This window comes from Diadema antillarum, unplaced genomic scaffold, assembly GCF_040938485.1.
Source record: "Diadema antillarum isolate AM-2024a unplaced genomic scaffold, OU_Dant_1.0 seq00002274_RagTag, whole genome shotgun sequence".
Classification (NCBI taxonomy): domain Eukaryota; kingdom Metazoa; phylum Echinodermata; class Echinoidea; order Diadematoida; family Diadematidae; genus Diadema; species Diadema antillarum.
In genome coordinates this window covers 51082-74542 of record NW_027272900.1, presented here as the reverse complement: position 1 = coordinate 74542, position 23461 = coordinate 51082, and the positions used below count along the sequence as shown (strand labels likewise).

The following is a 23461-nucleotide window of genomic DNA, read 5'->3' as shown; positions in this document are numbered from 1 at the left end:
ATGTCTTAGTAATCACGCAATAATGGTTTCTTACAATACGTGTATATTGTCGCGGTACCGCGTCGAGTCAAACTAATGGCTCACTCTAATTTTTCAGAGCGCGCTCTGCTCTGGTACGAAACCATTATTGCATGATTACTAAGACATTATGAGAGCACTTTAGGGTGAGTAAGTCTCACAGTGTTAGTTATATGAAAGGTACTTTAACCTGAAACACAAACTAAGACAAGGAAACTCAGGGAAACTTTTGAGGTACCAAAACTTTATATAATCTTTAATGCAGAAATTGTGCGATGAAGAAATGATTGATGGGGGGGGGGGGGAAATAAGTGCATTCATGGCCATGAATATGGGTCTTGCAAAGCAAACACTAATATTGCACTCAAAATGACAAATTTGATATCTGCCTTATTCGCCAGTAATAAAGCCGCAGCGCTGTTATATAGATCTCGATTTTGGCGAAAAAAACAAAAAAACAAATATGGTACAATTTTATTCCTAATATGACTTTCATTATATTACTTTGCTGAATTTTGATAACAAACCTCCACTGCATTTTGGCATGTTTTTGCATGTTCAAAATTGTTGCTGTTGTTGCATGAACCAAAATAACGCAAGTTCCATGCCAGAATTTTGAAAAATAGTTAAGCATATAACATGAAGAATAAATGAATGCATGTGCATGAAATGTAGATGCTTTCATTCACACATGCCATATACACGTACAATAGCTTATTCAATAGTGGATGTATTTTCCGAGATAGCACTATTGTGTGATGCATGCATGTATCCAAGACAGGTTATTGCCTTGCAGTCGCTGCTATGGCTATGCAGACTTGATAGCAGAATGTAGCTTTGTTATGTAAGATTGATAAGTTCATTGGATGTTACAGAATTGCTCATCTTGGCACATTGCATGATCCCATACGGTACATGATTATGTGTGTTGGTTAAGCAGGAGATTCACTGATGGCTTGGTTGCAGTGGCGTAATGGCTGCACACCAAATCTACTGCTTTGTTTCTGTTAAAGATAGTGTAGTCTTAATCCCAGCGAATATGGTGATCCGCAGGAGCTGGTGATAGCAGTGGAGACAATTTGTTATTCTGAAGGTTCGCTAATCCGAAAATGAAATAAGGTTCACTATTCCGAAGGTTTGTCAATCCGAAAATGAAATATGGTTTGCAATTCCGAAGGTTTGTTAAGTATGGTAACTGTTTTTCATTTTCAGATTAATGAACCTTTGGAAGAATTAACCCTATTTCATTTTCGAATTCACAAACCTTCAGAATAATAACATTATCTTATTTCATTTTCAGATGAACAAACATCTAGAATTAATGACCCTTATTTCATTTTTGGATTAATGAAACTTCAAAATCATGCCACAAATTTCAGGTTAAAAAATCCATTTTATTTTTGGATTAAGGAAAATCTAGGCATATGGAGTACATGTGTTTCTGAATAATCAACACTTAAAATAACAAACCTGAATAAATTTTTGGAACAAACCTTCAGAACAAACATCACCTGATAGTAATTACAGTAAAAGCATGTAAATCGATCGCCAACAAAAATAGTGAAGCTTGATTCAGCTAATGACACTAAACACGCTGGGCCCAACACTAGCTACCATAACTACATCATACCTTTGAGGTAAACCTGCTCACATTGATTTGTTATATGTTCAGGATTGTTGCTGGTGCTAGCTATGGTGTTGAAATAGCACTATATAACACTAGCACCAAACTTGAAATCAAACATTGTGGTCTAAGTCAACAGTACACAATATCTATATTTTTCTGTGAAAATTGGATGTCTGAAATGTTTTTAAAAAAATAATAATAATTGATTTAATTACATTCTCTGTTTTCCACATTTAATAAGCTTCCTAGTATTGTTGGCCATTTTATTCATTTCAATAAAGGTACATTGTATTTTGGATGTGTTCTTCCCACTAGAAAGGATGCACAATTCCCCACATAAATACAATGTATTTTTGTCACATACAGTGTACATTAGGACCCCAAATCAATAGACTGATCAAAACTCCCTTCATCTCTATCTATTAAAATCTCTATCTCTCTCTCTGGTGGGAGTGGTTCAAATACATCATTTTCACACACTCAACAGAGATTTCAAGTCTGCATTCTCATTGACATTAAATAAAAGTGATTATCAGTATCATTATTACTGCAGCTATAATGTCTCAAGAATGGCATTTAGATGTCTTCAAAAAGGCCAGCAATCATAAGAAAAATAATACCTACTTGAAGTTTCCATAATGTCCACACTGCCTTCCCATGGATTTAGGCCCTGCTATATGCAAAACTCCACACAGGAGGCAATAATTGGGACCACAGTGCTGGAAGTAGATACATATTTCCTCATTGGCTAAGTGGAGCTTCACATCCACTACAAGATCTTATGGTGAATCCACTTGAAATCTGACAACATGTAATACAATCATGTCCATCCACTCAGCCAATTAGTCCAGTCCACATTATGGATTGATTGTATTCTAAACCACAGCACAACTCCAGAGCCCACTCTGGGGAGGATGATGAGTTTACTACACACAGTCTTGTCACATGGATCAACCATTTCCCCACATATGAGCTTGGTGAAAATTTCCAGATACAATAGATAGTAGGGAAGACCATGACCTTAGGTAGGCCTACTCCAGTACTCAAAACATAATTTGTCTTTAGGTGGTTTGCCATACATAACACAGTGTACACCTCAAAGCATATCCAACATCCGCCCAAAAGTCAGTGGATTTCCTTTTAATGGTCTGACAACATAACACAAGAGTATAGTATGACATCCTCTTAAGAGAACAATGATACTACCAGTACAAGTCTTTGTGGTCATTAAAACACAGTGTCAGAGTACGGTAGTCTTATAAACAGCCAATTTGGTACATGTAGATAAAAATACCTCCTGGTACCTTTCCAGGATTTAAATCATTGGTTAATAAAATATCAGAAATTGGGGAGAAATATTTTAAAATTTGCGCAGAATCCTTCCTCTCCAGATTTCATATAATTATTTTAACAGTTCAGAAAGCAATAAAAATATTGAGAATAATACACTCAAAATCAGAGATGACACTTCAAGCAGTGGTTTTGGCATATTGGTAATAAGACAGACATTCTAATGTGCATGTAACTATTACTCTATGGATAATTGTTTTAGAATTCAAAAGAGAATGAAATGACATAAATCAACAAAATTAAGGTCACAGAGTGTTCAATAAAATCACTAATTTGTCAAAATACTCTTCCTTTCATTCATAATCACAAGAAAAGGAATTTGTTACAAATCTTTGTGAACAGATGATTCTTTTGAAAAAATAACACTCTCTGAATTAAGTGGTTTTCCACAAGCCACCTCAAATGTGATAGGTAGTATAACATGCCGGCATATCTACTGCATGACACTATTAATGACAATTCCTTTCTTTTTCATTAGGCCCATTGGAAAAGTACTTAGTACTCAAACAATATCATAGCAGGAAACTGCCAGTAAATTACAATGCCTCTCCAATAGCTCTAGGCAAAGCCTCAAAGAGTCAAGCATGGCTTATGATAACAGCCAAATGTATCATAGCTCATGAAGCTCCTGCTAACAAGGATACATGTATGATACAATTGTTTTTGTTTTGTTTTGTTTGTTTGTGGTTTTGTTTTGTTTTGTTTTTCTTTTTTGTACACCAATCAAAGGCTTTAAGAGAAACATCCATAGCAACTTCATGCTTTGGATTAATTTCCAATAAGAAACACTGTCTAGGAAAAGATTCTTCCAGCAGTATATTGACAAGAGTCTTTGCAAAAAGATGACATTTTCTGCTGGTTGGAGTGCTAGCAGAACGGCTACACTTTTGGACCTTTTGCTCTTTAAAAGAGAAAAATGTACCAGTACAATAAAACAGGGTACAGCACAATTCTCAGTAAAGCTAGAAAGTGTGCATGTATGTTGTTTAATAATAATCACGTGTCACTGCTCTCAATTCATTGAAGTGATTTGCAAAATTTGGACTACTAGACTAGAATGCTTATACGCGGAGCCAAACGTGGGCAATGAAAAACATGCATCAACAGTGTGATAAGATTAAAATTCTCAAGCACAACATTCTTTAAGATGTTGCATTGGTTCTGCACAAGTCATTGTAAATTTCTATTACCATGTGAGTTTACAAGATATCTCCATATTTTGCAATTTTTATGATGCAAAAATAATATAAAATATGAGTAAAAATATGGGGGTTTTCACCATGGCACATAAAGATCTAATCCCCATATTGGGTGGTATGAATACGACAAAGCAGGGAGAGTCAGAGAGGAGAGAGAGAGAGAGAGAGAGAGAGAGAGTGAGAAAGACAGAGAGGGAGGCAGGAGAGAGAATGCAAGAGGGTATTCTGCCTTGTTCAGTTACTTGTCCAGGATGAGTCATGTATCTAGGCCCTCCTTCATCAGAAGTTCTGTTGCACATAAAATTTGCCAGTTGCACACCAATAATTTGGTATAATTCTTTGTTTTTTAGTACTCCATGAGATATCACACGGTTGTAGTCATCTTTGTCATCCTCTCCCATTCTTACCTCTCTTTTTTTAAAGTCTAACCTGCCATAACATTTTTATTCATGATTCTCCATACATGCTGACTGGCATGATGTTTATTCTCTAATATATCAAGTGGTAACTTTTATAGCTCATCACACCAAAGTCTATTGCATCGATCTAGGGATAGGGCAGTTTTGCTGCCAGCACTTTTGATGTATCTTGCCATATCATTGACTTAATAAGGTTGCATTGTAGTAGCCTATTTCGTGATGAAATATCAGTGGGATGTTAAATGATGATGATGATCCACAGCATTTGTATGGCCCCACATATCTGTTATAGAAGCTATTCAAAATATCTAACTCACATCAATCTGCCATCTAATTTAAGTCAAACTGGACATGCCACTTGAATCATTAGGTTTTGTTTTTCAGACCTCTGGGTTTAATATTCAATGGCTTGAAGAATATAACAAAATGTGTAAATCCTCTCATGCAAATGTCTAACTCTGCATCTAAAAGTAAGTTTTCCTCGTACATTCAGTAACAACTACAAATATTTCAACTCTTTCGCTTCTGTTGGAAAAATTGTTGAGCCAAGAACTATTCTAAATATCTAACTCACATCAATCTACCACCTAATTTAAGTCAAACTGGACATATCACTTAAATCATTACATTTTGTTTTTCAGACCTCTGGGTTTAATATTCAAGTCCCCTCAACAATAAGCTAATTTCGGGTTTCGCTTTATACATGAGCAGTTTGTGATGACCCCAATACGAAAGGCACTGTATTTATATTTGGGAGGTTGACCTGGAAGCTAAAGGGAATGGGGGCTACTGGAGAGGTCACGCTTACCTTCGAATTATGTCCACACACAGGTGGGGACCCCCGCAACTCCTGAATAAAGCGCTAACCCTGAGATAGATATCTTGTGGCTCTTATCATCGAGTTAACTTCAAGATAGCTTTAATACCTTAGGGTCTACATAGTTCTTATTTCAAGAATACCTGGTAGACACAGTCACACTACACAAAACAAACACCAACCGGTACTTATGCTTCTCAATAACTTCGAGCAGTTTGAGCACGTGGTCACACCACAAACAAAACTACACTTACAAGTTGTAGATTCACTGATGTGAAAGTACCTGTAGTTTCCGTTTCTAACACATAAGCTCAACACAGGCAAGAAACGTGTGCCCTCCTTGAAAATTAAGAATGCAAATGTGCAACAATGTGCAAAAGAATGCCCCATGATACACATGTGCCTATAAAACATGAAATGGATCTCGTCACGCGACACACTTTTCAAAATTCCAGCCATGCATGGTCAAACTATTAAAAAAAAAAAAAAATCTATGCATAGTTTCATGAGAAGTGAGAAACTTCCCAGGCAAGTGCATGCAGGAAGTTTCACCTGTAACTTCAAGAAGTTTGTGGTCACACTGCCAAAACTACATGAAGCAAAAGAATAGGTAGTGAACAATGCATAGCTTCACGTAGTGTGACTGCAGTTTTAATATAGATATTAATTACATCAATGGATAAAATGGACTAGACCTCTTAGTACTGTGAATCCATGAATATTGATACATCAGTTAACAATGGGAAAAACAAAACAAATCTTGCAAATCACATCTGATATTAGGTAAATTAGAGTAGCAATTGACAAGCTTTGATTAAGAAAGAAAAGGAAATGAAAAACAAATTGTTGCAGTACTGAAAAGAAAATAGTGAAAAGTGTGAGAAAGTGAAATGTATAAATTTAATAATGCAGACTAGGGAGATGCACTATGTTCAGTTTGAAAGGCATGGAAATGATAGTGAAGTGTTTTGTCTGTTAAAAAATATTCCTTGGAGAGTTACTTACGAATGACCTCATTAGCGTCTTTCCTCTTTTTCGATGACCGTCGTGTGACAGCATTGAAAGCTAACAAAAGAGTATGAATCAACATTGTTTACATTCGATGGCAGGTGAACGGCTGAATAATGAGGTTGTGATGATCACAAAGTACTCTGGTTATATCTCCACACACATGGACGATGTGCTGAGGTTTTTCTATTGACTACTCTCACTGGACAGACTGTGATCCAGCAAGTGCCACATGACATATTCCCTTAGAGCTATTGTCATGGGCATCCAGAGGGTGTGCATGAAGAACGAGATGAAACACATCAACATCTACAGCAGCCAGATCATGAAGAGATGACATCCTTAAGATATCCAAAGTCGATGCGTTATAAATCCCAAATTCACTGTCATCAATAACTTGCATATATTCTGCTCCAAAATGCCTTCAATCAAAACAAATAGCTGTGTCATATATGTGCTATGCTCACAAAAACATACTTCACCACCAGGAAAGTTTGTTTTTTCACAAAATCACATATAAAAAAAAAAACAACCTATGACAATATGTCAGGCAGTGCCCTTGCCTAAAGCAAAGCCGCTCACCTCTAGACGTCTCTCCCTACTAATGGTGGGAAGTTAGTACCCTAGATCTGGCTGGGATCGCCCAAACTCCTTGCTTTTGGCCTTCCCTGCCCCATCCCTCTTTTTTTTGCACTCTCTCCTCTTTTCTCTCCCCCCCCCCCCCACCTCTCTCTCTCTCTCTCTCTCTCTCCCTCTCTCTCTCATGTCACTCTCCAGAGCACATACAGGAAAGAAATTGGGGTGATAATAACCAGTGTGGGAGGGGCCAGGGGCAGGGAAGGGTGATAGACAAATGTACTCAATTTAGTGGGTAATGGATAGTATGCACAACTACGATTGGCTAGATCCAATCACTGTCCATTTCTAACAAAATGCTAGACAAGGCTCTTGTCCTTTTTTTGTGTGTGTCCTATCCTTTTTATGTCGCCCTTTTTATGTCGTGTTTAATAACCGCATAAGCCCATCGCACCGCATGGCTTACGAATCGTTGGCAAAGGTTATCGCGACACCCCACAAATTGCTACCCCACGTATTGTGGGGTTGCCTACGATCTACGAGCCCTTTCTGATATTGAGCTACAGAGGGCGGTTTACTGTTAATAATAATTGGAGAAAAAATACCGCCCGGGCAGCGGGCTAACAAAATGCCAGGTCTTAATCATAACACACTTGTTATAGCTGACTCTTTGAACAGCAATTTTGGCAGAGAACACTTGTCTCCATGACTGAATAAAAGCATAGCTATCATTACATGATTAATTTCAGGGCAGCCAATGAGGGAAAACTGCCTGACAGGAAGAAAAATATGATTATTTCCGTCATTACAGACTTATGTTTGGCAGCTGGATGGAGAATCATCCTCTGGGAATAGAAATGTGTTCTGTAAATACAGCACTAGAGTTCCATCCATTGATTGTGTGTATTATATGAAGTCCTTAAAATATTATCACACTTGAATATCAAGGTTATGAAATACTACTTTTTCTGGGGGAACAGCATGAAATTAATCATCTTTAAAACCTCAATAAGACACTGCCAAGATTAAATTATTTAAGTGCATGTAGCATAAGTGCTGCTGCAGAGCAAATTCTATGTTACAATTTCTCCTACTGATCCCACTGATTATCTAATTCTGATACATGAGCTATCAGAGAGTAAAGTGTAATTAAACCACTTTTCTGGCATCTAAGATGTGTGAGGATCAGTCTCTTTCTATTTATACAAAACCTAATCTTGTAAAACCACCTTTGCTTCTGCCTTCAATTCAGAAATTGAAGCAGAAAATATGAAAAAGAACAGAAGGTGATTATGAAAAGTTGCTATACTTTGGAGACATGTTCAACAGCCTGAAGATGAAGACTTAACAATGGAGACAGGGGAAGTCCCAATCTGGAACCTTATTGGGTAATATAATAATCTCATAAACACAAAATGATTGGATAATAGGGTTCCTAGTATCACTAATTAACACCTAAGTAGGCTGCAGAAGACAAGCCCTAACAAGGAAAATGAGGTGTCAGATTGATTATGAATGGAAACACATTTAGGATGCACCCAAGCAACTTGCTAAAGTGGTGTGACAATTTTCACTTCCAGTACAATAACACAACAGGAACATCATTACAGACAATGCCATGCTCCTGCTGAATATCCAAGAGGTCTTCTTTCTTATTTTGCATACAATATAAACTTCAGTTTGCAAATGCAAGACTGAAAGTGCAAAAATCTAAATTGACTAAAAATGCCAACTACCATCAATATCGTGACTAAACTGCAAGAATTCAACTCAATGAGAGGGGAGGGGGGATATAGATGGGAGGAGAGGAAAGGAAGAGAGATAGAAAGACAGAGATTTATTCAGCTACAGGTAGGCCTACATTAATGAAAACAGATCATAAAGGGGCCTGAAACTGAAACTGCTTCTCTGTCTGTTAAAGGTCTGCTCTGTATGATTCATGTGACAGGTACAGTGCCGACCGCGGGAAACGTCACGCTTTTCCGAGATCTGGACGAGGCCACTGACGCGTATCCCCGCGGGTACCCGCGGGTATACGCGTTCAGTGGACGAGTCCATCCGCCCGCACGGATAATCCATCCTCGGGAATTTGCGTCGGGTTGGACGAGGGTGGACGAGGGTGGACGAGGGTATTCAAGGGCACATTCCCGTTAAGCTTTATTTTGACCGCTCAATCAAAATACATTTCATGGAGTTTCGACTTTGCCCATTTTCATCAAATTCCGATTTCAGGGGCTTCTTTTCGATTTAATCACACTCTGATGTCCACTGCCTTGATTGTTCGCTACTTTCTAAAGAAGTACACGTGCGGAAGTTGTGCACATGCGTTCATCACTCAAGTATCAATAATTATTAGAACATATCGACATCGGTTACGATCATCTCGCTATTCACGACTTTTAACGACCTGCGCCACCAAAATTTCATTGCTGAAAATTCGGTGGCCCAATCGGGCTACAAAAAAAGTCGGATGTTTGCCTTTACTTTTGAAAATGAACAGCGGTAACAGTCGGCTCCGTAAGACGCAAAAATGAATGTTGCATGTTTACTTTTGATTTTAGAAATGAATCACGGTGACATTTGACTCCGTATGATACTGGAATAAATACCGAATGTTTGCTTTGGCGTTCGGAAGTGAATGATAATATTCAACTCCGTAAGACGATAAGATAAATGCCGGATGTTTGCTCTTACGTTCGAAAGTAAATAGCAATAACATTCAGCTCCGGAAGATGCTTGAGTAGGCTATATGTCGAATGATCCCTTTGACGTTCGGAAATGAATAACAAAAATATTCAACTCCGTACGATGATAAAATAAAAGACGGATATTTGCTTTTACTTTCGAAAATAAATAGCAATAACATTCGGCTTCGGAAAATGCTAACATAAATGTCAGATGATTGCTTTTACGTTCGGAAGTGAATAGCAGTAATATTCTGCTCCATACGATGCTAAAATAACTGTTGGATGTTTGCTTTTAGATTTCGAAATGAATAACAGTAACATTCAGGTGCGTTCGGTGGTAAAATTAATGTTCTATGATTGCTTTGATGTTCGGAAATGAATAACAATGACATTCAACTCCGTATATACGTTTATAAAATATACAATGTATATCTGATGTTTGCTTTTACGTTCGGAAGTAAATAGCAATAACATTCAGCTCCCGAAGATGCTAAAGTAAATGTCGAATGATCCCTTTGACGTTCGGAAATAAATAACAAAAATATTCAACTTCTTACGATAATAAAATGAATGACGGATGATTGCCTGTACTTTCGAAAGTAAATAGCAATAGCATTCGGCTCCGGAAGATGACAAAATAGATGTCAGATGATTGCTTTTACGTTCGGAAGTGAATAGCAGTAATATTCTGCTCCATACGATGCTAAAATAACTGTCGGATGTTCGCTTTTAAATTTCGAAATGAATAACAGTAACATTCACCTGCGTTCGATGGTTCGGAAATGAACACAATAATATTCAACTCCGTGTATACGATGATAACATAAATGTCTGATGTTTGCCTTTATGTTCAAGAGTAAATGGCAATAACATTCAGCTCCGGAAGATGCTAAAATAAATGTCGAATGTTTGCTGTGACGTTCGGAAATTAATAACAAAAATATTCAACTCCGTATATACGATTTTGCGTTCGGAAGTGAATAGCAGTAATGTTCTGCTCCATACGATGCTAAAATAACTGTCGGATGTTCGCTTTTAAATTTCGAAATGAATAACAGTATACATTCAGCTGCGTTCGATGGTTCGGAAATGAACACAATGATATTCAACTCCGTGTGATGATAACATAAATGTCTGATGTTTGCTTTTATGTTCAAGAGTAAATAGCAATAACATTCAGCTCCGGAAGATGCTAAAATAAATAACGCATGTTTGTTGTGACGTTCGGAAATGAATAACCAAAATAACTCCGTATATACGATGATAAAATAAATGTCTGATATTCGGTTTTACGTTCGAAATATAACAATAACAATCAGCTCCCTTCGACTTTCGGAAATGAATGATAATAATATTCAACTCCGTACGATGTTTAAATAAATGTCGGATGCTTGCTTATAATTTATATTGCTATGTACTTTCGCAAATAAATAGCAATAACATTCGGCTCCGGAAGATGCCAAAATGATTAATGTCACATGATTGCTTTTACGTTTGGAAGTGAATAGCAGTTACATTCTGTTCCGTACTATGCTAAAATAAATGTCGGATATTTGCTACATGTGTATTACATTTCGAAATGAATAGTAACATTTGGCTGCGTTTGATGGTAAAAAACAAAACAAAAACAAAACAAAACACACACACACACACACAAAACTGTCTGATGTCTGCCTTGACGTTCAAAATTCGGCCCCGTACGATATGATGAAATAATTGTCAGATGACTCATTTCACTTTCGCAAGTGGACAACAGTGACATTCGGCTCCGTACGATGATAAAATAGATGTCGGATGTTTGCTTTTATATTTGGAAATGACTAACTGTTAAATTCTGCTCCGTATACGACAGAGCTGCCAACCTTTCGAAGCACAAATAAGTACTCAGTAGCTCCAAAATTCGTATTTTCCACCAGAATTCGTATTTTTTTCAATCTCCCTCTTTTTGCTATGAGGCCTACAGGCTCTAAACATAACGTTATGACACATGCCGAAGCATCCAGCTGGTCACCAGCACCATAAAGATTCTAAACTACGCAATGTTCAGCGTTGATTGATTGCTTTCTCGCAATGTGTACAAGTGCAAGTTTGTACCTCCAAAATCTTTCTGGGCTGATTATGGAAGCTTCCATTTTCTAGCAGGGGACGGGGAATGCTTGATCTTCTCAAGAGAGCTTCTGTGTGAGCGGATGCAAAACTCTGTTCTGTGTTTCCAATTATGTACTATCAAAACATAATCATGCGTTGTTTTCAGGCTTTTTTCATTTTATTGGATTTTAAACATCAGTATTTTTCGAAGTATTCCAATTCCTTTTCCCCTGACTGGAATCGGAAAGTCTGCTATAACGATGATCGCAAAATGCCGCGCTGTGTGTGGAAGCGCCGATGTGGTGCAAACACGTGGCTTCATTTTCAAGTTTAAACGAATGCGCCATGTGCTCCTGCCTATAAGAGGTTACTGCAAGTTCGATGGATCGAATGCGCCATAGCTGAGCTGAGCTGAATGGCTTGTTTACGGTAAACATGCAATTTACGTTCGATATGAAGAAATCATTACGTCTTTCACGAGGGAAAAACACACAAAACAAACAAACAAACAAACAAAATACACCCACGAACGAATGTTGATAGCCAAAACTTTGAAAAGTAATAAGCAGTTTTGATGCGCGTGAACTGAAATTAATTGTCATTACACGTTGTATTTTGCTGTCTAACCAGGTGATGACTGCATCTCATTGGACCTTCTCGTAGTGAATTTGTCTGGGCATACGAGACCTTTCATGTATTTCTGTGATTGCATTTTTAATTGACTAAATAATCAATCCTTTTGTTATTGTTCAGGGAACATTAGATATTCGATCAAGTACACTATAATCGACTCTTCGATGTTCCCTACTATGCGCCAAAAGAAAGGCTATAGACATAGAACCATGATATCTTTGGAATTTTTCCTTTAATTCAACTAATGAGCTGGTTCTTCGATCGATATTTCCAGGATACTTACACGCTGTTTATTCCAATGCGCGCATTCTTTCGTCTGGCACGCACCTGGGTGTGGCACCTGCTTTTGGGGAAATTTCCACAAGGGAGAGGGGTGGGGTGTCAAGTTTCTTCGAGCCGAAGAGACTGCATACACAATCTCTTCGCTTTTATTTATTGTCATTCGTGTTTTCGCCTTATTCTTTGCTGATATTGAACATTTAGATTTAACTTTACGAAAGTTGCTATAGCACATGGTTCGTTTTGTTGTGAGGTGTACGTAATTTCTTTTTTTTTAATCATTCTTGAGAGGGGAAAGAAGAGTAAGGGGAAAGAAGACTAGAGGGAAAGGGAAATAAAACAAACGTCACGTACGCTGAGCATTCACAGGAAGCCGTCTTTTTACACCAGTCACCAGCATAAGTATCATCACTATCAGACATCACTCAAGATCATTTTAGCCTTTTCCTATGATCAACATTAAGAAACACGCATAATCCCTCGAGATAAATACCTAGGAAACTCAATGATAAATACAAAGTATCAACACCTCCCAACAACACAAACATTTAGAAAAGACAGCAAATAGCACATCGAAGCGACTGGGATCAAACTCCGTCGCTTCGATTGCAGCGAAGCGGAGAAATCGCCGTTACGAAAATAACAGTGCGAGACACTAAGAGAATTACGTTTAAATACTTCAAAGTATAAAGGGAACAGATAAAGTGATATAAAATGTAAGAAATCGTACTAAACGAGGTGTGAGAAACGACGGAAATAAAACGAAGTTTAGTAGTAAGCTTAGGCCCTAGCAAAAGTTTTGCAGCACCGAAAGCTACGCGAAAATAAACACACATATAAAACTCGGTATTGCGACGAGATCCTATGGGATCAAGTCAATAAACGATACAAAACAAAGGAAATTGATTCATTTTGACGGGAAAATAGTTTGTTATAAGTATTCTGTTATATGAGATCTCCTTTAATAGGCCTAGAAATAATCGAGTTTCCACGATACTCTGGAAAGAAAGTTCGAACGCTTTTCACCTGCACATATACTGCAGAGGGCAGTGCACATCAGTCATCAATACACGAACAGAAACTCACCTCTACAACTTCCTCGCAGAAAATGATGCAATAGCGTTATAAAAAAAACAGACAACACTCTAAAAATCATTTCGTACTTGGGAGGCAAGGGACAAGAGGATGAAAAGAAGAGAAAAAGAAGCAGACATTGCACAACGGGACGCTTTCACCCCGCCTCATACGGTACTGTAGTGGCAGCTGGCTAATTGGGATACCACGGCGATCCATGTAAACATCCAGGGTCCGTAGGCGACAGGGATTCACGCGCGCGAAGTTCTGTTCGGTGTACACAGTACGCAAGCAGCGATATGCGTGTGCGCACATTTTTCTATTCAGCGCTTTCCACATACGGTGCGTACGCGTTGCATCGATATCCCAGCTGAATACAGATAACATGGCACATGCGACGTGCGTTTGCTATATTTTTACCCATTATTTTGCCCCACTGTGAATTCGTACTTTCTAAGGACGTTTTCATGTTGTCGTATTCCCTTCGATTTTTCGTATACGAATTTTTCGGAACGGTTGGCAGCTCTGGTACAATGCTAACATAAATAACAGATTATTGCTTTCACATTTGAAAATGATTAATGGTATACATAGGCTCAGTATGATGCTTAAATAAATAGAGGATGTTTGCTTCACATTCGGAAATCAATAAGGGTAACATTCAGCTCCATAAGATGCTAAAATGAATGTCGGTTGTTTGCTTTTATACAGTGTATTTGAAAATGATTAACGGTAATATTCGGCTCCGTAAGGTTCTAACATACTATAGTAAATGTTGGATGATTGCTTTTACAATCAGAAATGAATAGCGGTAACTTTCGGCTCTTTACAATGCTAAAACAAACAATCTGGAAATGCTCCCACTTTCTCATCCCAAAAGTAAGCTATGACCACCTAATAGCATAGGCATCAACTTTTATAATTATCTATAAGCCTATTTGCTAAATCTTAGAATTCAGAATAATGGTGATTGAGATGATCTACTTTTGTATTCATTTATTTTAGACATGGGTACCTGTCACGTCAGTAATGCTTAATAATTGTTTTTAGTAGGACCGATTTAGTTTTTCCTATGTTTTTCTTGATTTTTTTGGCCACCAAAAAAAAAAATAGAAATCAATGATTTTGGTGGTCAAAAATAAAAATTAGTTTGGAGCCCTGCGATATCATTGGGCTCATCATTACTTAATCTTTCCAATGATACGCTAATATTTATATCATCAATCTGCCGACGTCATCCGACAATTCATGATTCAAACCTTTTTTTTTTTTTTCATCGTCCGTAACCCAACTTTGAACACAGACAGGGTATTCTTTCTCATTCTAGAGTAATGAAGGAGCGCACTTTCGGCTGTGATCTAAGTCCTATTATCATCATGAGTTCATGTCGCCGTTTAGTGATCTAAACTTCAGCTTTGCTGAACTGTTCAATGTCTTGAGCAGGAAGCGAAAACAATGGCTGGACTAATGAACCTTCGTTTTTAAAAGGGGGAAATAAACGACACTGAAACCGAACAAGCCGGCCGAGCATTGTTTAGGTTAACCACGCGTGGTGATAATCGCGCCCATTGATCGCTCTGTCCAGCTGGCTTAACCCTATTCTAACTGGGAGGAGTTTTTACTGGGGGTGACCCCCCCCCCCCCCTTCAGATCTCGGCCACCGATCGCGCGATCGCTGCGAAATTTTTCCTGAAGATAGAGCTGGATGTCAACTACAAGATTACATGGTCATACAATAGAAAAATATTGCCTTTCTATTTTTAATAAATTGATTATGCAAAGTTGTGCATGAAATCATATTTTCACCTATAACTCCATAAAAAAGACTGAAGTATTGCTAAATTTTTGTGTCAAAATTCCTCAAGACATATAAACCAATTTTCATTTAAAAATAAAGCACAGTCAAAACCAATTTCTTTTGTTTTTTATTGTTTTGTTAATTTCTTATGTATTTTATTGATTGTTCGACCTTGTGTTTTCTGTTGTTTTTCAAAATTTGTTGCAGGCACTTTTTCAGGCTTATCTACACTATATAGAATTGATTAATTTCAATGGTTCAAAGATGAAATACTATAATTTATGTCAATTTAACCCCAAAAACACAATTTACATTCAATTTGCACACGATATCATGAATTTGAGCTGTTTTCCGGTTGACATGCATTTGCATAACATTACGTAACTTCAGAACGGTGTACTCAGACGTCGCAAATTTGGTCTCAAAATATGCGGAAGACTTCAATGAAAAAAGTTGTGAAACGACGCGGCAAAATCTTTGCGCGTTGCAGAATCGTGACGCGAAACGTGGGGGGGGGTCAATTTGACCCATTTGACCCCCCCCCCCCCCCCACCCAGTTAGAATAGGGTTAAGAGTATGCATATTGACCAAAAATAGTCAGAGGGATGCTAATTTACTCTTACAAGCTATCGCTACTATTTAAGTTGAAAACTGGAACTTTCTGAAAGGTTAAAGATGATCGTAAAATCAGTTCTGGCTACAGGATTTTATGATAATTATAATAGCATACAACATGTACCAAGTTTTCATCGTTTACCTGTCTTATCACTCCAAAGCAGTTCAGCTTAACTGTTGGCTTATAGAAGTGATCATCAATCGTTAAGGATTAGTCAGATGAATTCATGAATTCACTTTATGCATCACGGCTAATCGAACTATTCAACATCGTTGAAGTAACCATACTTTTTTATTTTCATAGTTCAAACTATTTCTTAACATTTATATGCAAAACGAAAGTACTCTACACGTTTTTCAAAATGCTCAGATGTAATGAGTCAATTCCACAAAGATTGCATTACAGCAACCTTTACTGACCTAAACAAGTTTTCTATAGAGCTATCAGTTCTATTATAATGGCATTCTGATAACTTCGACTGCGTTTTGATCTCGTACCGAGCACAGCATTCAAAACAACGGGTTCCTCAGGTCCTCTTTAGGTACTGGTATACTTGCTAAAAGCATTCTCTTTAGCTTCCATTGACAACAACATGCCATGGGAGGAGAATGGAAGCGATCAACTTTCTCGGTAAATGAGGCTTTTCGTATATAGCACACATTGCGTGCCTCTTTCTTTTTTTCTGTTTCTGTTGTTTCAAACTACACTGCAGCCGACACACAACACAAACACACCAAAGTTTACATTCAGGCAACCGTATTTTGGTATTCTTCTTCTTCTTCTTCCAGTAAAGTACAGACCGCCGTTGGCGTATTATCGTACTCGTATTGGTTAGAATCGAATTATATCTGTCTTGTGATTGGCTAATTATCTGTAGCAAAAACAAAACAAAACAAAACAAAACAAAAACAAAACAAACAAACACAAAAATGCTGAAAACTGCTTATCGAATATCAGTGGCGTGCCAAAGGAGTAAAATGGAGTCTATACTCTAAAGGGGCCTGAGCTTTTGATTCCAGAAGAATCTTCGTCAGAGGCAAAATGATAATCAGGCAGGGAAAGCAATCAAATTATAAAGAAGTTCACACAACACGAACAGTCAGGGACAGGCTAGGGACACGGAACAAAGAAAACAAAAGGAGAGGATGGGAGGTCATGGGCAAGGAGGCCAACAGGTGAAGGGAGGGGGATTAAAGCAGGAGGGTGGATAGACAAAAGGCATAGGAGGGTCAGTGATAATCCTGAGTGCCATGGGGGTGCATCCATTTAAGAATGAAGTTTCTCACACACCCAAGCTGTCGCCATTTATGTGTGTGCGATGAAGCGTTAACGCCGTCGCTAAGCAGGACTGTTGCATCATGGGGGGGGGGGGGGGGGGGGGGGGGGGGGGAACGGGTTGTGAGCTTGAACATATTAACCTGAACTTTAAGGGCGATTTTCTTTTTTTTTTTCTTTTATGACTTCTAGGGATGCGGAAAGGGGTTGTTTTATATATTATTGTAAAGATAAAACTATACAATGTATGTAGAATTCAAGTATTTATATATACATGTGTAGACATGCCTAAAATTTCGTTTACTGCGACATACGCATTTCGACCGAGCGCATCACGACCTGTATGGACTACGCACATGTATTCTTTTATCTTGCGCTCTGCTTTTGTGGGAATTTCTTCAAGCATAGGTGTCAGGTTTTCCTACGTTACGTCTGCGGTCATTAATTCCATATTTGTTAGTTTGTCTGCTTTCTTATTCTGTGTTTTATGCATTTTACTTGAACTTAAAGGTCTAGACATTTCGTTTGCTAAATGCACGCGAGTCACGTTGCATTGTATGATGTATTTTGTTTCGTTGACCATTCATGAGAAGCGTTTCTTTGAGCAAACTCTCTTTTCACACCAAAATCACTTATAGAAGGTAGTCATCCACATTGGTTATCAAAATAATAATTCCGTCATTTTCCTTTCGTTCAGAAACAGGAATCAGAATTCTCAACACGTCATCCACATTGGTTATCAAAACAATTCCGTCATTTTCCTTTCGTTCAGAAACAAAAATCTGTTATTCTCAACACGTTATTACAAAAATTACATCTCACAGCGATAATAGGGCCTACTAGAACCAACTCATCGCAGCAAAATGACACATTACAGTTACGAGGACATACACAATGCTTGAACAAATTACTTTGCTTCAAAATGTAGAAACAGATGAAGTGACATAACAAGAGAAAGGGCGCACCGAAAGAGGTACACTGTATCAAGATCAACTAAGATAAACTCTAACAAAAAAGAAGAAGGAGGAAACTATTCCCCCCCCCCCCACACACACACGCACACACACATACACACAAACGAGTAGATACACAAAGGTCATATGTTTACCTTTGGGAGCAGTGATTTAAAAGATGTTTTAGATATCACATGTGATGCATAATAGGTCCGTTGTGCAAAGCATCCTACATAATTTTTTTGTAATAAAGCCTAGAATATAAGGAGATATCAGTATTTCTCTTATAGATTGTAAAGAACCTTCGGAATTAGGACCTTTGTTTCATTTTCGGATTAACGAACCTTCGGCATAACGAACCTTATTTCATTTTTTGATAAATGAACCTTTGGAATAACAAGTTACAAACCTCATATTTTCGGATTAACGAACCTTCGGAATAGCAAACTGTAACCGTTCACATAGTGTACTGTATTTTCGATCATACGGATTCAATTTTTTTTTTCCAGCGGTTGTTTCTATCCCTATAACTCACATTTCAGAACTATGGGGGTTTTGTTTCATGTACGTGGTGAATTAATACGCCTTTAACGCAAGAGCAAAAACATGGGAAAGTTTGAATGCTTTTCACGCGCACATCGTCACATAAAGAGAATCAGGTGCTGACGGACCATAGAAGTGTCTCAAAATCAATACTGCCATGCAGCTTGCACCAAAATCACAATTCTGATAGGTATTATCCCGTAACAGGGGCGGATCCGGGAATTCCGTAAAGTGGGGGCGCGTTTACAAAATTAAAGGGGGGCGCACGCACCCCTCCCCCATTTTTTTTTTTTTTTACATTTCTTTTGTTTCAACAACAAAAAAAAAAAATAAAGGGGGGGGGGGGGCGGGCGCCGGTTGCGGTCCTCCCTGGATCCGCCCCTGCGTAACCAAGTAAGTTTGAGAGAGAAAAGTTTGAGCCAAAAACACAGCGTTGACAAGTACTACCACAAATTGCATTTTAAATATGGTATATAGTACACAGTACGAGAAAGTATACAGCACGAGATCTCTAGTTTGATTTTCATTTCGCTTCGAATAGTAGACGAGCAGTGACAATCCGTCAAAGTGCAAACTACAGCTAGGGCCTAGCGGCACAGTTTACAGGTCTACCTTCTGTTCACTGCATGGTACACATAAACAAGAACAAAAGCGTTTTCTTCTTTTGCATGTTAGCATGGGGACGATAGTGAATTAAGTTCACCAAGATTCAATGTTTGTAAACAAGAAAGCAGCGCGTAGCAAAGACCTCAGATCGTTGTTATAGCACACGTGCATCTATTGTGGTAACATTTTAATCAACGCACTAACACCATCTGAACATACTGAACGATCATGCCACACAATCACTGTGAAGGGGAAATGTTCAGCAACAACAAGAGCACGAGTATGTAGCCTACCATATACTGTACGCGCATTCATTCCGTGAGTGCCAAATACAAGCTAGAAACACACGCAATAAAGAAACATTGCAAGTTCATGAACTGAGGGACCTTTTTTTTTTTGTCTTATATCTTAACAAGATAAAGACGTTGTGATTTCGGGTGCTGTTCGTTATTCCGAAGGTTCGTTATTCCGAAGGTTCGTTTATCCGAAACACATAAATTCCCTAAACCATAGAGGTTCGTTAATCCGAAAACGAAAAAAGGTTCGTTAATTCGAACATTTGCGGCGTTATTTCGAAGGTTCGTTAATCCAAAAATGACATAGGGTTCGTCATTCCGAAGGTTCGTTAATCCGAAAATGAAATAGGGTTCGTTATCTCGAAGGTTCGTTGATCCGAAAGGATATAGGATCCGAAATGATATAGGGTCCGTAACGAACCTTCGAAGTAAGTCGAGCTTTGTTTCATTTTCGGATTAACGAACCTTCGGAATAACGAACCTTATTTCATTTTCGGATTAACAAACCTTCGGACTAAAGAACCTTACTAACGAACCTTCGGAATAACGAGCTGTAACCGTGATTTCATATCCAATTTGTTTAATTGGACCTTTTAAAAGCTATGATTGTATCGAATCATTGAAATGAAATTTAACGGCCTTCTGTCCGCCGTATCAAAAGTGTGATGATAAAGGGGATGTGCGCATTGTCATTCGAAATACATGTAACTACATGTAACTCTACATTTAAGTAATTAGTCTGATTATTATATAGCAACTGATTTTGGGATTGATAGTCACTACTGACAGTTTTTATTCTCGTAAACGGCACCTGTCAATCTCACAGGCGTCAAGTCGAAGCACTCACACGTCATGAATTGACCATAACGTAAAAACGACAGAACTCTACACACAAGAGTTCTGTGATAAAAACACGCTGGGCACACAAGATGAGTATGTTGGAACCACATGGCGCACTCACTGCTGGCAGGGCAAGCACGTGCTTTGCTCATCGAACTGATCGTTTTTATAGCGATCATAATATCGCTGCACAGCAGAGATTCGTATTCCAATGCACAGTAGGCCTACTCTCTCTCTCTCTCTCTCTCTCTTTCTCTAAAAAAAAAAATGAAAACATTCACACTTGAAGGGGTGGATACATTTAAAACGGAGTCAATTTAGAGTGAAATTGGAGTGAATTTTGAGTGAAAATGTTCATTTTCACTCGGAGTGACCTCCGGGATCACTCGAAGATTTTGGAGTGCTATTGATGTAGCGCGATTCCGCTGCTTAAATGCATTCAGTTTTGCTCATAATCATTAATTTCATCCTTCTTTTTTTTTCTTGGAAAGCAAGCACTCCTTAAAGAGGGAAAACCCCGATTGGACAAATTGCGACGTAAACATGCATTGACATAGTTATGTGATACGTATAAACAATTTATCATGAAAGGAGAGAAGGGTACCTACAGTACATGTATCCAAGATAAACATTATGCATGCACGTGTAGTACCACTTCTCGGGGACTCGAGTGAAGTTAAACGCAGCTTTGTTGATTACATAATGCCACTCTGGTGGTTTCGCCATACCCTTCTCTCTCTCCTACGTTTTCTTTGTTTTCTCCCTCTCTTTGTCTTTTTTCCCCTACAAATCGTGTACTTTAAGAATAGACAGACGGTGTTAAACTTCAACTCAAGTGGCTTCTTAAGATCTGCGCCTCTTTCATCCATCTTAGGGACCGTGACACTATTGTGAATGACACAATTAAAAGCATCACACAAGGACTTTCACGCCTCGTTAGACATGTTAGACCTTTAAGACTCAGATCTTTTTCTTTCTTTTTATGTGTGTGTGTAGACGTGGACGCCATTGGGAAATATCAAGCTCGAGACAATAAGTGGCCACTTACAATATAATGACCGACCGATGTTGAAGGTAGATTAAATCAGTAACTAAGTCAGAAATTGGGGAACCAGTAAATAAATAGGCAGCGATCGACACTTCGACGGTTTGCCAATCTAATGTGCAGCGATCGACGTCGAAAGTGTCAATCAAATACGTTATTTACGGTCGACGTCGAAGGTTGATAAAATCAGTAAGCAGCGATCGATGTCGAAGGTTGATAATCGGATGGGTGCTGTTCGTAATATTCCGAAGGTTCGTAATTCCGAAGGGTCGTTAAATTCGAAACACACAAATTCCCTAAACCTACAGGTTCGTTAATTCGAACGTTTGTGGCGTTATTCCGAAGGTTCGTTATTCTGAAGATTCATGAATCCGAAAATGAAATTAACGGAACAATATACCTTCTGAATAACGAATCTTCGGACTAGAGAGCCTTCGGAATAACGAACATCGGAATAATAGCTACCGATGTGTAAGGTTGATGAAATTATTAAATAGCGACCAATGTCCAAAGTTGATTAGGTCATACCGTCCGACGTTAGTGATCGAGAAAACTATAAAGTAGCGGCTGATGTCGAAAGTTGATAAAATAAGGACAATTAAATCAAATAGGTATAGCGTCCATAATGTCGAGATCAAATAAAATTGAGCAGCAACGAAGTGTCGAAGGTTTATGCAATCAACTTGGTATCGCACGACGTCGAATGTTAAGCAAAATTATCTGATTTATCCGACATTTGTTTTAGCATTGTAAAGAGGCTAAAGTTACCGTTATTCATTTCTGATCGCAAAAGCAATCATCCAACATTTACTAGTATTTTGACACCTTACGGAGCCGAATGTTACCGTTAATCATTTTCAAATGTTAAAGCAAACAACCGACATTCATTTTAGCATCTTACGGAGCTGAATGTTATCCTTTTTCATTTCCAAACGTGAAAGCAAACATCCGCTATTTATTTTAGCATCTAACTGAGCCGATTGATACCGTTAATCAGTTCCAAATGTAAAAGCAACAATCTGTTATTTATTTTAGCATCGTTCGGAGCAGAACATTACCGTTATTCATTTCCAAATTTAAAAGCAAACATCCGACAATCATTTTAGCATCGTACGGAGCCGAATGTTACTGTTTTTTCATTTTGAACGTCAAGGCAGACATCAGACATTTACTTTACCATCAAACGCAGCTGAATGTTACTGTTCTTCATTTCGAAATGTAATAGCAAACATCCGACATTTATTTTATTATATGGAGCAGACTGTTACTGCTATTCACCTCCAAACGCAAAAAGCAATCATCTGCCATTTTCTGGGCATCTTCCGGAGCCAAATGTTATTGCTATTTACTTTCGAAAGTAAAAGCAAACACCCGACATCTGTTTAATCATCATACGGAGTTGAATATTAGTGTTATTAATTTCCGAACATCAAAGGGATCATTCGACATTTATTTTAGCATCTTCCGGAGCTGAATGTTATTGTTATTTACTTTTGAACGTAAAAGCAAACATCCGGCATTTATTTTTATCATCGTACAGAGTTGAATATTATTGTTATTCATTTCCGAACGTCAAAGCAAAGATCCGACATTTATTTTAGCATCTTCCGGAGCTGAATGTTATTGTTATTTTATAAAGCAAACATCCGGCATTTATTTTTATCATCGTACAGAGTTGAATATTATTGTTATTCATTTCCGAACGTCAAAGCAA

At 38.1% G+C, this 23461-nt stretch overlaps 1 protein-coding gene across 1 annotated transcript in view; it reads right to left on the bottom strand.

Annotated features, from left to right (window-relative positions):
- LOC139714441 (focal adhesion kinase 1-like) overlaps positions 1–23461 on the bottom strand; it is a 135578-nt gene that overhangs the window by 66016 nt on the left and 46101 nt on the right. The window contains exon 8 of the mRNA XM_071626147.1: positions 6436–6495. Within this exon, the coding sequence (XP_071482248.1) occupies positions 6436–6495 (60 nt within the window). The remainder of the gene's footprint in view (positions 1–6435; positions 6496–23461) is intronic.